The 14,206-nt window shown below is 37.0% G+C and overlaps 1 protein-coding gene across 6 annotated transcripts; it reads left to right on the forward strand.

Annotated features, from left to right (window-relative positions):
• Positions 1 to 7,505: 7,505 nt before the first annotated feature.
• Positions 7,506 to 12,823, forward strand: LOC131168826 (uncharacterized). 6 transcript variants are annotated; one of them, XM_058132077.1, is made up of 9 exons: positions 7,506 to 7,686; positions 7,900 to 7,950; positions 9,410 to 9,431; positions 9,805 to 9,919; positions 10,333 to 10,365; positions 11,285 to 11,488; positions 11,924 to 12,030; positions 12,123 to 12,194; positions 12,345 to 12,823. In XM_058132077.1, the coding sequence occupies exons 1-9, from the start codon at positions 7,540 to 7,542 to the stop codon at positions 12,728 to 12,730; spliced, it is 1,137 nt and encodes a 378-aa protein (XP_057988060.1). In that variant the 5' UTR covers positions 7,506 to 7,539; the 3' UTR covers positions 12,731 to 12,823. The 6 variants fall into 6 exon arrangements, with proteins under 6 accessions (XP_057988060.1, XP_057988064.1, XP_057988063.1 ...); XM_058132081.1 differs by having other exon boundaries at positions 7,507 to 7,686; positions 9,410 to 9,535; positions 9,749 to 9,919; XM_058132080.1 differs by having other exon boundaries at positions 7,507 to 7,686; positions 9,410 to 9,535.
• The last annotated feature ends 1,383 nt before the right edge of the window (positions 12,824 to 14,206 follow it).

A 14,206-nucleotide genomic window follows, 5' to 3' on the forward strand; every position in this document is an offset into this window, starting at 1 on the left:
AGCAACTTTGTAGTGAAGAAGGTGACATCACTTAGCTCCCATTTTTTAGGATCCCATTGAGTTAGGTTTATTTTTCGTTAGTTCAAATTACTGCATATTTTGATATTATTAACTATTTTATTCCTTAGGCCAAGGCTCTCCCAAAAGTTTTGAAAATTAAAATTTCACCCTTAAAATTTTAGTATATTTTAAGAAAGAAACTATTATTTAGGGGAGAGCAGTTTTTGGTTTAAACCGAAAAATCAAACCTAACCGATTCAATTCGGTTCAATCGGTTTAGTTTTAAAATTCAATTGGTTCGGTTTGGTTTATAATTTTGATAATTTTAGTTAATCAGTTCGGTTTGGTTATTTTCATAAAAAATATAAAAAAAACCAAACCGAACAGAAATTATTAATATATATAGGAAATCAAAGAAAATCAAACTAAATCGAATCGAACCGAATCAAATCAAAATCAAAGAAAACCAAACCGAACCTTAAGATTTTTGAGTTTTGATTTCTAATTTTTTTTTTGTTTTTATGTTTTATTATTTAGATTTAATGTTAAAAATATAAAATTTTATAAATTTCGGTTTGATCGGTTTAAAACCAAACTGATATTTATCGGTTCGATTCAGTTCGACTTTCTCTTATTGTCGACACCATATTTTGGCCGATCCCCAGAATCAATAAACTTCGAAACCGATCCCTAGCACTAAGTCTCTCCTTGCCATCTAACCACGGTTCCGATCTCTCTTCACAGAAAGTTGAGTCGATGCTAAGTCCTCATATCAGTCAAAGCCTTACCGGTCTCTCAAATCATTCACCGGTCTCTCAAATCATTCGCCGATCTCTCAAGCCCATTGTCAAATATCCTGACCAGTTAACTACATTCCCGATCTCTCTTGTCAGACGAAATTGAACTAACACTAGAACCTTGCTGCCAATATTTATGATCGACCTCTCTTTTAAAAGTTTAGGAATAATCAAGCTAAGGTTCTAATCCGGTTTAATGAAGATCCCGATCTTAGATGTTCAAGCCAAAATTTTCAATTAAGTTCCGTTTAGCAATCTCATGCATGTTGTATTTTCCGATCTCTCATACTTAGGATAATAAGAGTTTTCAGTTGTTTCAATATACTCAGACAATCAAGTGTTTAGAAATTTTCGATCACAACCATTCATCGAACAAAAAGGCATTCTATTTCATTTCATTGCACAATTTGTACAAGTTATTCGGCTGGGGGATCACCCCCAGCCTGATCTACATTTCGCTCATCCTCTCCCTCCTCTTCACTATCCTCACCCTCGCCCCCGAGAGCCAGGTCGGCCATCCAAGAGAAGTCCTCTTCTGGGTAACGCTTCTGGAGTTCGGCCAAGAGGTCCTTGTGAGCATTCACATAGGCACCAGCTATCCCTGTCACCATTTCTTCGTCTTTCGCCTTAAGCTCCTCGATAAGTTGAGCGACTTGAGAAGCCGTTGGCGGGCGCCGGACTTCCCCGAGAGCACGATCCCTTTCAGCCAGAACATGATTCTGTTCGGCCAGCCTGTCTTCATAGAACTTCGCCCGCCCCTCAACTTGAGATATGTAATCCTGAGCGGATGCGAGTTGGGATCGGAGGGAAGTCACTTCCTGATTCTTCTTCTCGACCTCCTTGCCCAGGCGATGAGCCTTTTCCCGAACTATGGTCTGGTTCACCAGACACTCCACGTTCAGGCTCATGGATCGAGTCAAGATATCGTCAAGGCTGTCCGGGGATAGCCTGTCCCGATCCTCCCGAAGGCAGATGGAAGACCCCAAGACTTTGGCAAAACCGGGGTTCTCCCGAACAGTCCGGTTATTCTTCAGGGACTCGATCAACGTTTGAGCGCCACGAGAAGAGGCTCTCACAGAAGATTGAGAAGGACCCCTTTCTGTGCTTGGAGCAACTGGAGGAGGTGGAGGCGGCTCTTCCTGTTGAGGAGGAGATCGGACAGCTTCAGTGATCGGCGGCCCCGAAGGTCGGGGCGGGTCCCCTTGTACCTCCCTAGGTTCATGACCGGGTGTTCGAAGCATTTCCGAACGCTTCATCTCCTTTATTTTCCGGGAGATCTCTCTTTCTTTCTTCCGCTTCCTGGAACCCTCATCACCCGCCATACCTGCACAAAGAAGAGGTCAGTGAGATCGCTAAGGTCCTGAGATCTGAGATGTAGAAAATACCAGTGCCGAGGTCAGAGAGCGGAAGTTCGCGATCTTGGCCGGTGAGCAGCTGTATGGTCCAATGGTGCAGCTCGGCAGTCACCGCATCTAAACAGGAATACTTTTGAGTGGCAGCCTGATTCTTCAGATCCATCACTATTAAGCTTTCCTCCTGGTTCAGGGTAATGCGCTTCGGAAGCAAGGGCCCCTGGTGCCACCAGCTACGGGGGAAGTCCTCAAAGCAGGTCGGATTTTTGCTCCTCAGAATAAAGAAGCGGTTCTTCCAATTTTTAAGGGAGGAGGGCAGATCGGTGAAGAGCCCGCAATGAGGCTTCGCCTGAAAGAACCAGTGCTCGTCGTCCTTTCGGCGAGTTAGCCTGTGCAGTTCGGTGAACACCTTAGCCGTAGGTCTGATTCCCTTAGCTCGGCATAGGCCTCGGAAGGCTACTAAGATCCGCCACGAGTTAGGGTGAACTTGAGCAATGCACACTCGGTGAAGTTTTAGGACCTCCTTGAAGAAGTCATCCAGAGGGAATCGAAGACCGGCCTTTAACTGTTCCTCGTATACCATAACCATGTCATTCTCTTCAAAGAAGTGATCGGCTCGGTGATCGCCGTGACACCGGATAAGTTCGCATTTAATCGGGCGAATATTGTACTTCTGGCTAAACGATTGCAGATCGGATTCTTGCAAGATCGATGGCAGCTCGTCCATAGGGAGATTCTCCCTCCCTGAAGAAGGTGCGTGCCTTGATGGTCCGATCCGCCCCCGAGCTGGAACAGAGACCCTAGGAGGTTCTGGTTGCGAGCTTGGCCCGACCACCTCTTCTTCGTCAGACGACCACGAGAACTGAATGGAAGGAGGGCTCGCCGCTCTCTGACCCTCGGCACCACTCATTTTCAAAAGAAATAAAGAACTTAAACTAAAAAGAAGATCAAAGCCCTTACCGGAGTCTGATCGGCGTCGGAAGAACTTGAGTAAACGAGAGAACTTTGAGGTTGTGAGCGAGAGATTGAAAATGACATACAGGAGCAAATGGCTAACCCCTCACCCCTATTTATACTCGTCCGAGCATTTAATGCTCACGAGGTTCCAGGCAGCGCATCGGTTAGCGGGACTCGCCAGCTGTTCTGACACGTCTCACGAATATTCCCAAGATTCCATAAAGAGATCGGTTAATTATAGAGCGGTAGATCCAGGTGTTTCGAATTACAGATCGGATAAGTGTCATTCAGGTAAAGAATCAGATCGGATAATCATATTAGAGCTCGGAAAATAATTAATAAGATAATAATTGACAAAATAAAATCTTTATTTCCAAAAGATCGGATTACATCATTTGGGCGATCTCAAGAGATCGGAGTACATTTCCAAAAAACAGATTACATCATTTGGGCGATCTTAAGATCGGATTACATCTGATTACATCAAAAGGCCGACCTCTAAGGATCAGCAAAACATCCTATCTAAAGAAGCCTATGTCAATAGCCAACATTGTGACTGATCCATAGGGTGTCGCCGATCGGAGCTTAACCTGCTGTCGGAACACCCAATGTTGAGGGAAACCGCTGTCGGAACACCCAATGTGATGAGAAGCCGAATAAACTCAGTTGAGCGACTCGAGATCGGCAGAGTCGAGGTCCGCAATCCAGATCGGTCAATTGATCCAGTTCCCTCACCATCATCAGACAAGGTTATGCGATCACTAGGGTCGTAAATTTTCAGTCGAGGAGTAAGGAAGTCCATCGGAAAAGGATCAAAGCCACAGTTGTAGCCGGAGCTTCCGCCGGAGCAGCTAGAACTGGGAAGTAAGAAGGAAGAGAGGAAATAGGATGAAGGGAAGTCTCTTTCGTCTGGGGTATATATAGGGGAAAACGGGCATTTATTATCGAAGCGTAAACGGGCGACGCCGAATCGAGGAAAATTAATGCTTTGACCAGACCAAGGCTGATTAAGGGATCGGAATAATAGAGATCGGAGGATGGGAGATCAGCATGAGAGATCGGAATAGGAGCGTGTCAAGAAGATCGAGAAGGGGGAGGGATCGGAAGACAAAGAGAATAAGACAAATCCCAAATAGCGTAAATCGAGAATCGGAGAGGTAGTTAAAGCGTTGCAGCGAGATCTCCACCGCGCCTAAGAATTGCCCGCAATCTCGACAGTGCCGTGGTATGTCATGTGATCCGTAAATCACAATCCCCACCGTTGATCTCACTGGTAAGGACAAACCCGGAACCCTTAGATCAAGAGAGAAGACGACAATACCTGCGTCTTTCGCTCTTAGCCCTCAGATCGTTTCGGACAAGAAGATTTGGGACCGTCAGATTGAAAGAAGAAAAGGACAAATATTCTGAAGAGTGATCTCAGCCATTCATTTTGATTCTCTTTAATTCCTGAACATCCGATCATGTCCTTCGAAATCTTGACCCTCCATCTCCCTCAAAATAAATCCTGACCCTTCATGGGGAGCACCCGATTCCTATAAATACCTGCATGAAAAACTGTTCAAGGGACAGGCAAAAAAGAGAGGTAGTTATTATAGCGGAAGAACTCTGAAACTTGATTCAGTTTGTTACTCTGCTACTTTGAAGTTTTGATTAGAAAGACTTTTGAAACTAGTTTTCTGAAGTGTTTTCTTCGAAAGGATTCTGAATACTGGAACTCTACATTTTCAGTTTGTTCATTATCTGGTCACACTCTCACTTTCAGCCCTTTATCATCTCTGTCTTCATTCCCATTATCCAAGCTCAACTTCATTTCACTCGGTTTTTATCTTAATCTGATTGCATTTTAGCTAAGCACCCTTCATTTCACAACGAACATCAGCCCTCAAGCTAATCAGTCCGCTGTCTTATTACTATTTGTCACCCCATAGTTATTTCAATAGATTTGGCTCCTTACAGGTAAGAGCTCATATCGCCGTTTTATTAAGTGTTTACGTTTACTTTCCGCATTTTCTTTGTTCTTTTTATGTATGTGATTTTCTCCAAGTTTATTTAGTGCCAAAGAACCTTAAAGAATGTTACTCTCGAGTTTATTTCTTTAGCGATCAGTCCATCATTTCATTAACCTTCGTCATTTCTGAATGCAAGTTTTCTATCTCCTAGTAGCGTGTAAGTGGTTGGGTAAAACGTAGGTAACTGCAACTTAAGGGTCTCTTTTAAGAGAGAGAGCCTGAATAACACGTCAGGAAAATAGCCAAACTATTAGGCTGACGTAAACGGCAATTCGGCAAGATGCCATAAAGTGGAATAAAACCAAAGTAAACGAAACAGAATAGATCGGACATTAATAGGTACTGGTAAAGTGACCTTAGGGGAAGTCAGCAAAATTCAGTCCAGCTTCTCTTATTTAGTCACAAAATATCAATTAGAAGCCTTACCCCCCAACACCTTAGAACGTCAGAATCCTTAGCTTTAGGACCTTATGACATGTAGCTGAAATTAAAATTTGGGAGATCGGAAAGATCCCATTAAGGTTCCTGTTAATTTAAAAAGAGATCGGAAGAGGGTTCTTATCCGATTCTCAACTCAAAACGTTAATTAAATAGAGATCGGAGGAGAGTTCTTATCCGGTCTCAAATCAAAATTTTAAATAAATACTTAATAGAGATCGGAAGAGAGTTCTTATCCGATTCTCAACTCAAAATTTAAAATAAACACTTAATAGAGATCGGAGGAGATTTCTTATCCGGTCTCAACTCAAAATTTTAATAAATATTAAATAGAGATCGGAGGAGAGTTCTTATCCGGTCTCAACTCGAAATTTTAATAAACATTAAATAGAAATTGGAGGAAAATTCTTATTCGATCCCTGAGCTAAAATTTTAATGAATACTTAAAAGAGATCGGAGGAGAGTTCTTATCCGATCCTCAATCCTAAATTTTAAATACCCCAAAAGAGACCGGAGGAGGATTCTTATCCGATCTCCTCTCAGAATTTAAGAAAGATCGGAGGAGAGTTCTTATCTGATTCTCAACCTAATTTTAACCTACACGCAAAACAAACCCAAAACCAAAAATGATATGCGACGTCAATTCACTAAGGTTGTCTCATTTACTTATGTACCTGGGTGATCCAAATTTAGTGAAAAATCAAATGCTCCTTTAGTCAAAAGGATCAACATGTCCATTCAAGCCCTCCAAACTAATGCAAAATTAAATCTACTTACCCTTATTAAGGGACGAGGTGGGGTGCCTAACACCTTCCCCACCCGTTTACGGACCCCGAACCTAGAATCTCTGTCTTGAAGTGGTTTCATTTCAATTTATTTTCACAAATGATTTTCTTTAGTTTCCCTCAAAATTAAGGTGGCGACTCCTCACTCTTTCCCACTTCGATGAGTGTTCGTTCAGGCGACCGCAAAATCCCTTGCGACACTTATTAAATGATTTGATTTGATTTTTAAAATTTTTGATTTTTAATTTTCGATTTTATCGGTTCGGTTTCTAACCGAACCATTTGCACACCCCTACTATTATTTGCCCTCCAATACTTTATTTTTTTGTTTCAACCTCTACATTTCTATGTAAATTTCATTCATATTTTTTATATAATTTAATTTTAATATCTTAATATTTTATATTTTTATTTCTATATTTTTATCAAGATTTCATTTGGTGGCACGACTTGTTAAAAGTATTTTGTTCTCAATATAAAGAGTGTCTTTGTTTGGCAGCTTCTCTATGTTGGAATATTTGGAAATCAAGGGAGGCAGTTGTTTACGATGGCAAGGCTTTGAATCCCATTCTCACTATAAGGCAGGCGCAGAATGCTTATGAGGAGATGAAAAATGTAGCATTTTCACAACGGGTATACCAAATATTTCATTGACTTGTTAAATTCAACGGTTCGAGGGTGCGGGATTAAATATCCTTTTCAGGTGTATAGGCCTATTTTGTGTTACGATGTACACTCTAGCTCTTCAACGAATCACTTTTGTTAATAACAATAATTTATAATTTAATCAATGATATATTATAAAAATTACAATTTAATCCATTTATTTTTCTTATAAAAATAAATTAATCCCTAAAATATATTTTTATTAGTAAAATAGTTTTTCTGATAAAATACCATTTGTGAGTTAAAAAATTATAGTAGTTTAATTCATCATGTTAACAGTTTAATACATGCAGTTTTAATATTTGTAATAATTTAATCTTGATGTAATACAGTGTATTTTAATAAAATGACTACTTTATTAATAGAAATTTATTTTAAAAATTAACTTATTTCTATAAAAAAATAATAAAAGGATTATTTTGCTATTTTATTTCTATATATTAATTTTGCACGATATTACTTCTCGTTTTTAACGGTTTAAATTCCAACTCGTGTCGCCGTAAAATAGCGCGCGAAACTGGAACAGAAGGTTATGTTAAGTTTAAGCGCGTTCTTTCACGCTCCCTCTCTCTGTTTTGTTTCCAGTGCCTCTTGTCGCCCCTCTTTCTCTTTGTCCTCTAAGCCCAGCAGCACCTCTTTAATGGCGGTCTCGGCCCGAATCGCAGTTGTCGGAGACGTCGTGAGTCTCTCTCTCTCTCTCTCTCTCTCTCTCTCTAGTATTTGTTTGCCCTTCCAAGCTTGTATTTCCTTTTAATTTAGAAACCCTAGCCTTGCGTTCGCTTATATAGCTTATTATTTGATTAATCTAGGGTTGTAATTGTACGGTTATTACATTTTTTGGAAAAATTTTGTTTTTTTATTTTTTTTAAAATTTTTTTTGGGGTTTTCGAAGCATGATGATTGGAATCTAGAGGAAGATACAAAAGCACTTGAACTTTTGCAGGTAAATTTCATTTCTTTTTTTCTTTTTTTCATCATCATTACTACTTATTATGCTTAATTTTCATATTCTTTTTTACTATTAGTTTTTTGCTTTTGAATTTCTAATTTATGTCACTGTAATTAAGCCCACAGCCAATGTAGGGATTTAATAACTAAAAATTATAACTTTCTTCTTGCTAATTGAGTAGAAAATAACTTTATCTTTTTTTAGTGCATGCTTGCTTTACAGAATTGAATGTAATGGAATGAATATTGAGTTCATTATTCTATTAGATTTTTATTTGTTTACTTTCCTTTACATTGGATTATATCTTGAAGAAATTGCGGGCTTTGCAATGATAAACAAGAGCAATTTAGGGTACTGTGTGAATGATATATGGAAATTTAGAAATACTGATAGAAGAAAAGTGTTTAGTTATTTAGCTAGGTCTTGGAGAAAAGTTGGCAGTCCAAAAGATAAAAACTAGAGGTTTCTAAGGTTGGCAGCAGACTCTTTTATTCTACAATAACTGAAATCAGCAAGAGCAAAATACAGATAGGAGTCTTGACTGCTAGAAAAGGAACTTTGGGTTTTCTCATATGGTAGCCAAGAAAGAGAAATAGTTCTCTGACCTGTCATTTGTGAAGAACTTGTAAGTGACGGTTATTATATTGGTTCATGTAATGTTCTTCACAAGGATATATATATATATGTGCACATGAAGAATTCTTGAGGATTTTAAGTTAGGTACCCGTGTTTCTTTGTGGTTCCACTCCAATTCTCTTGGCTTTTTGTGGTTATGGTATGTGGGTGACTCATCAGTTCATTTCAGTTCGACTCTGTTTTGTACTCTTAGATACCTGTGTCATCCACATATCTGATAGGTATGATCCTACTGTGGAAGTTACTGAACAATGCTTTCAGAAAGAATATATGAAGAGTTGAGGACAAACCCTAAAAACTTGATGGGAAGAATATTGAAGAAAATCATCGCCGACTTTCTATTTCTCTACATTAATCTAGAATCATCTCTTTCCTTGGTCATCAAGAATAACCGACATTCATGAAGCTTCACCACCGACTTTGGAGATATCTTTATCACAGGCATGTGAGAAGCATCTGGAGATTTCACCGACTTAGAGCACGTATAAATATGTGTTAGCTTGTGTTGTGTAGGTGTGCGTGCAAGAAGAAGGTGAGAAACAATTAGGTGTGAGTGTGTGTACGTGTGTAAGAGAGTGAATGTGAGAGTGCGATCCAATGTGAGTGTGTGTACATGTGTCCATTCACTTGCACTGTCTCAAAAGAAAATCTAGCTAGAACTAGACATTCACAATAGTTTATTTGCATCCAAATTCCCTTGAGCTATTTATTTTCTTATTTGTTTGTTCAATTTTCTTTTAGCTTTTCAGAAGCATTTCCACTAATCTTGAACATACATATCCTCTAACAACTTAATATGTGTTGTATGGCAATGCAGCCGGATTTGGTGCTGTTTACAGGCAGGTTTTCTTTTCTCTCACCTTATACCTATCTGATGTCATTGGCTGGCCTTCATTTACTCCACATGTGGTGCCTTCATGACCCTTTTTGCCTGTTTTAACTGGTGAGCATAATATCAAGGAAACATCTAAAAAGGATCTGGGTCCATGCTGGTTACTAACATTTTATTTTGTATCTTATAATACATAGAAAATGTATTATAGACATGTTTAATAATTTGACATATGGAAAATCTGCCTAACGTGTACCATGGCCAGTCATTCTGATTGTGTTTTTGCAACATTGCTAGTAAAATTTTTAAATCTAACCTTATTAGTCTTTCTTTGCCTTTTTAATTTTTCTTGCCCTTCCCTCTTCCTGGGCTTTATTCAGGTGATTTTGGTAATGAAAATGTGGACCTTGTTCAAAGTGTTGCAGATCTTAAATTTCCTAAGGCAGTTATTTTGGGAAATCATGATTCCTGGTATACTCAAAAGTTCTCACAAAAGTAAGTCCAGATGTTACAGCCCACTTCAACAGTGCATCATGTTGATATATGCTAAGATGTCTCTATATTGTTACACTTTCAGAAATTTTCCTTCTTACATTTATGGAGCTAGAGCAATTAAATAATGTACTTTTGTTTCAGTTCTATATGCAATATCAGATGAAAAAATTTAAAAAAAAGAAAGAAGTAAGATAAAAGAAGACTTCTGAATTATTGTTTGAAATTTCTACCAAGATATGTTCCTTCTAGTGCGCATGTGTGTGTGTATGTGAATCTGTGCATGTGACATGTTACAAGCAGCTAGCCTTACTTTTCTAAGTTTTGAATTTGGCATCATTAACTATCTTTATAAATCAAACACACAAGTTAAATTTCTATTCCTTTATAATTGTTTTCTTTAATTTGAATATTAGGATGAAGGATGGTGTTCAACTTCAACTGGAATGGTGAGCGTACCTTATCTCTGAGCATGCCAGATTTTGGGAAGATGCCTTTTATGTCTTCATTTTCATTGGTTAAATGTTTTACAATTTGAAAATATGTTGATGTTACTCCTATTTTGATGATCTTAAAATCTCTTATTCTTCAGTTTTGTTTGACATTGTCAGCATTAAGCACGCATATAGGGGTCTGGTTCCTTTATTATCACATCCTAATTTGCTTCTTACATAGATGGTGAAAGACTGAATTTGTGAAGAATGACTGGATAATGTAGGAAGCGTACATGTGATGGCTCTCTTCTGTAGTGTTGTCATAAATCATGTCTTTGAAAACAGAGGTTGCATTAGACTTTCTGCGTATTGCTGATTTATGATGAAAGAGACATGGATAAATACTTGATTGGACCAACAATGAATTTAAAGATATAATTTAGTACTAGGTTCATTTTCCTTCTTATAATTATTATCTCATTCCCATAATAAGTTCCCTTTTGAAAGATTATTAAAAATAAAACAAAGTTAAGATAAGGAGTAAGCCATGCATGTAGCCCCAAGTTTTGCAATCATCATTTTACTCCTTGCTGGAAAGCCCTATTATTCTCTGAAAAAATCAAGGGGATTGAATAGACTTGGAAAGGTTTTATAATATTTGTGAATTGTTAGCCCATTGGACAGAATTATTTGATGTACTGAATGTAGCTTTTCATATGTAATTTTGAATAATTTCTCAATTCCTTTCCTTTATGAAAAATCAAAAGGAATGTAAACACAAAAGAAAAGGGGATACTGTACATATGCATAACCTTCTGGATTATGCTCATCTATGACTTTTCCTTTCGTATGATTTTTGGCATTGGGAATGCCATGCATGTAATGTAATAAAGTTACAAAAAGACATCGGATGCCTTTAATGTATGTCCTTCAGCACATTGCACATCATGCATGAACTGAGCCCTGAAGAAATTCAACTGCTGAATGAAAATACCTTTCTGGAAACAACCAGTCTTGGCGAAGAGCATGTAGGTTACAGGCATCTGGATTTCCCTACTTTAAAACTTAGTGTTGTTGGTGGACGGCCATTTTCTTGTGGTGGTGACCAGTTGTTCCGGAAAGGGCTTCTTTCTGCAAGGTTTGTATTGTTTGAAGCAAATCTTATAGTTATTCTTCTCTTTTATTATTTCTTGTGGCATTTTCAAGTTTACTTGTACAAACTAAAAAACCTAAAAATATGAAAATAAGGCTGGGGAATCTTTCATGTGTCTCTGTTCTTCATATTGTCGATTGTCTTGCAAGGTATTATGTTTTTCTTTGGTAAAAGAACCAAAAATGACTGCCTCAATTTAACGTATGCAATTAATAGCAATGGGATTTTTTAAGACAGGAGCTAGCTGGGGTGACCTTATGGATATATAACCAAAGTGAGACAAGTATCAATGTGCAAATGACATAGGATGATGTGAATTCGCACTTCCCTTTTTTCTTCTTCTACTAATCATTTTCCTGTTGACTGTTGCTTGATCTTATTGTACATGCTGAAACTTTTTAAATTGCAATATTCTTACAGATATGGAGTCCAAGACATGGAAGGAAGTGCCATGAGAATCTATAATACTGCTTCACGCACTCCAGAAAACCATCTAGTTATATTTCTTGCACATAATGGGCCCACAGGTGTATCAGCTGGCCGAAATTACTTACCAACCAGTCATTCAAGACAAATTGATCTCTTTTATTGAAATCCAGTCTGGTCTTGCTTTTTCCAGGTCTTGGTTCTAATTTGAATGACATATGTGGAAAAGATTGGGTGTTTGGAGGTGGTGATCATGGTGATCCTGGTACCCTCTTTTCTTCTTCTTCTTCTACTTCTTCTTCTTATATGGATAGGGAACAAAAAGAAAAAAATTATTGCATAAGATGCAATTTATTTGTTTATGTTACAGAATAATATATTCACCATTCTTTGTTTACAACATTCTCTGATACAGATCTAGCACAAGCAATTGCCCACTTAAAAGAGACGACCAAACTGAATATTCCTCTGGTTGTGTTTGGTCACATGCATAAAGAGCTAGCTTATGGAAATGGTCTTCGAAAAATGATTGTGGTCAGCACTGACAATACTATATACCTGAATGGGGCAATTGTTCCCAGAGTTAAAAGAATCAATGACGATCAACGAGCTCCCAATAGAAGCTTCATGAATAGCGAAACCTCACAGTTGACACCAGAGTCCAAAGGTACAAGGCGCGCATTTACTTTGGTTGAGATTCTTGAAGGGAGAGTGGATAAAATTGCAGAAACATGGGTTTCTGTTACTGGAGATGTGACCTCAGTAGAAGAGGAGCATGTATTATTTAAATGTAGCAATTAGCCCTGTAATGTAATCTAATTATCTTAACCTGATATGAATTTACCTTCTTGTGGATTCTTCTTCTTGCAGCAATTCCATTAGAATATTTAAGCCTTCTGCGGATTCAATTTTTTAGCAATAGAGAAAATATGCAGTTTTATGATGCTATTTGCTGATATGAAAGAGATTTCCCTTTGTCTAAAAAGCAGGTTAAAGCATAACAAGCTCTTGATTACATTGGAGCAGAGTCAACAGGATTTGTAGTTCTGCAAATAATGAACAGTTACAGAAACCATAAGGATGACCCCATGAAGACCACTCATTTTCTTAGTTTCTTTCTTTCTTTTTCATTGAACCACCAAAGGGTCCATCATGTTTCAACCCACGATCCCGCTGCACCTTTCAGAATACGATCTTTTGCCATGGCAGATATTCTGAGTTCTGATCCTGACATTTGCCACTTTATCATCCAGTTGTATAGACATGGAACGTGCTTCCTTTCCTTGGACCCTGATTGCCTTGGATCATGTCGGGCCCATATATTTACCCTGCGCAGCTTCTGGTCTATGACTGCTGGTGTGTTGTCTTGCTCTCCACATAAAAAAATAAAAAATAAATAAAAACTTAATTTTTGTACAAAATCATTAACCTTCTGTTTGACAATTAAAAATTTGTAAAAATTCAATTTAATTAATTTTTTTATTTTAAAAATATAATATAATAAATAAAAGAATTTAAATTTTTAATTTTTAAAAAATTATTTAAAAAAATAAAAATAAGCTAAAAATTATAAAATTATATGGGAATTTTTTTTATATAATTTATTAAAAAAAAAAGCCTAATGGAGAGAAATATTATTAGGATTTGAAAATCTCATATCTTGTATTACAAGACAACATGCTCAAAACCTGCTCCAAACAACTTATAATTCATTTAAATTCAAATTTAATATTTAAATTTAAATAAATTATAAAATTAAAAATCAATTTAATAATAACATATAATTTAATTTAACATTCATCCATTTCAATTTGATTATATCATTTTTAATATTTAATAAATAAATAAATAAAATGTACTTTCAATTCATTTTTAAAGAAAATTAGTATTTTTATATAAAACAGTTCATAACTCATAAATTAATATGAATTAATTTCAAAAACTTTTATATAATTATTTGATAAATTATCCCACAATTGAAAAGGACTAAAACACATTCAATTCCAGCCATTTGCTACCTCTAAATAGGTTAGATCATGTTGTTCAGGTCCTAAAATAATTATTTCTTTTTTTTTTTAAGAACTATTAATAAAATAGAGATCCATAAAATTTAAATATTTATAATATGAAATAAACAATAATGGTTGAATTTAATCTATCTTATGAATAACAAAGCTAGCAAGTGTTATTTTGTCATTAATTAATTAATTAAAATATTGGCATGGAATAAATGTTATTATTCACATGAAAGTGATGAACCATTGCATGGATTTGTTG

Source organism: Hevea brasiliensis, chromosome 13, assembly GCF_030052815.1.
Source record: "Hevea brasiliensis isolate MT/VB/25A 57/8 chromosome 13, ASM3005281v1, whole genome shotgun sequence".
Taxonomy (NCBI): Eukaryota; Viridiplantae; Streptophyta; class Magnoliopsida; order Malpighiales; family Euphorbiaceae; genus Hevea; species Hevea brasiliensis.

What these genes read in the sequence shown, in the direction of transcription:
- LOC131168826 (XM_058132077.1), top strand. Translation starts at nt 7,540, where the DNA reads ATGTTAAGTTTAAGCGCGTTCTTTCACGCTCCCTCTCTCTGTTTTGTT. An exon ending in TCGCAGTTGTCGGAGACGTC is followed by an intron (nt 7,687 to 7,899) that starts GTGAGTCTCTCT and finishes GGGTTTTCGAAG; the next exon opens with CATGATGATTGGAATCTAGA. An exon ending in GTTCAACTTCAACTGGAATG is followed by an intron (nt 10,366 to 11,284) that starts GTGAGCGTACCT and finishes TATGTCCTTCAG; the next exon opens with CACATTGCACATCATGCATG.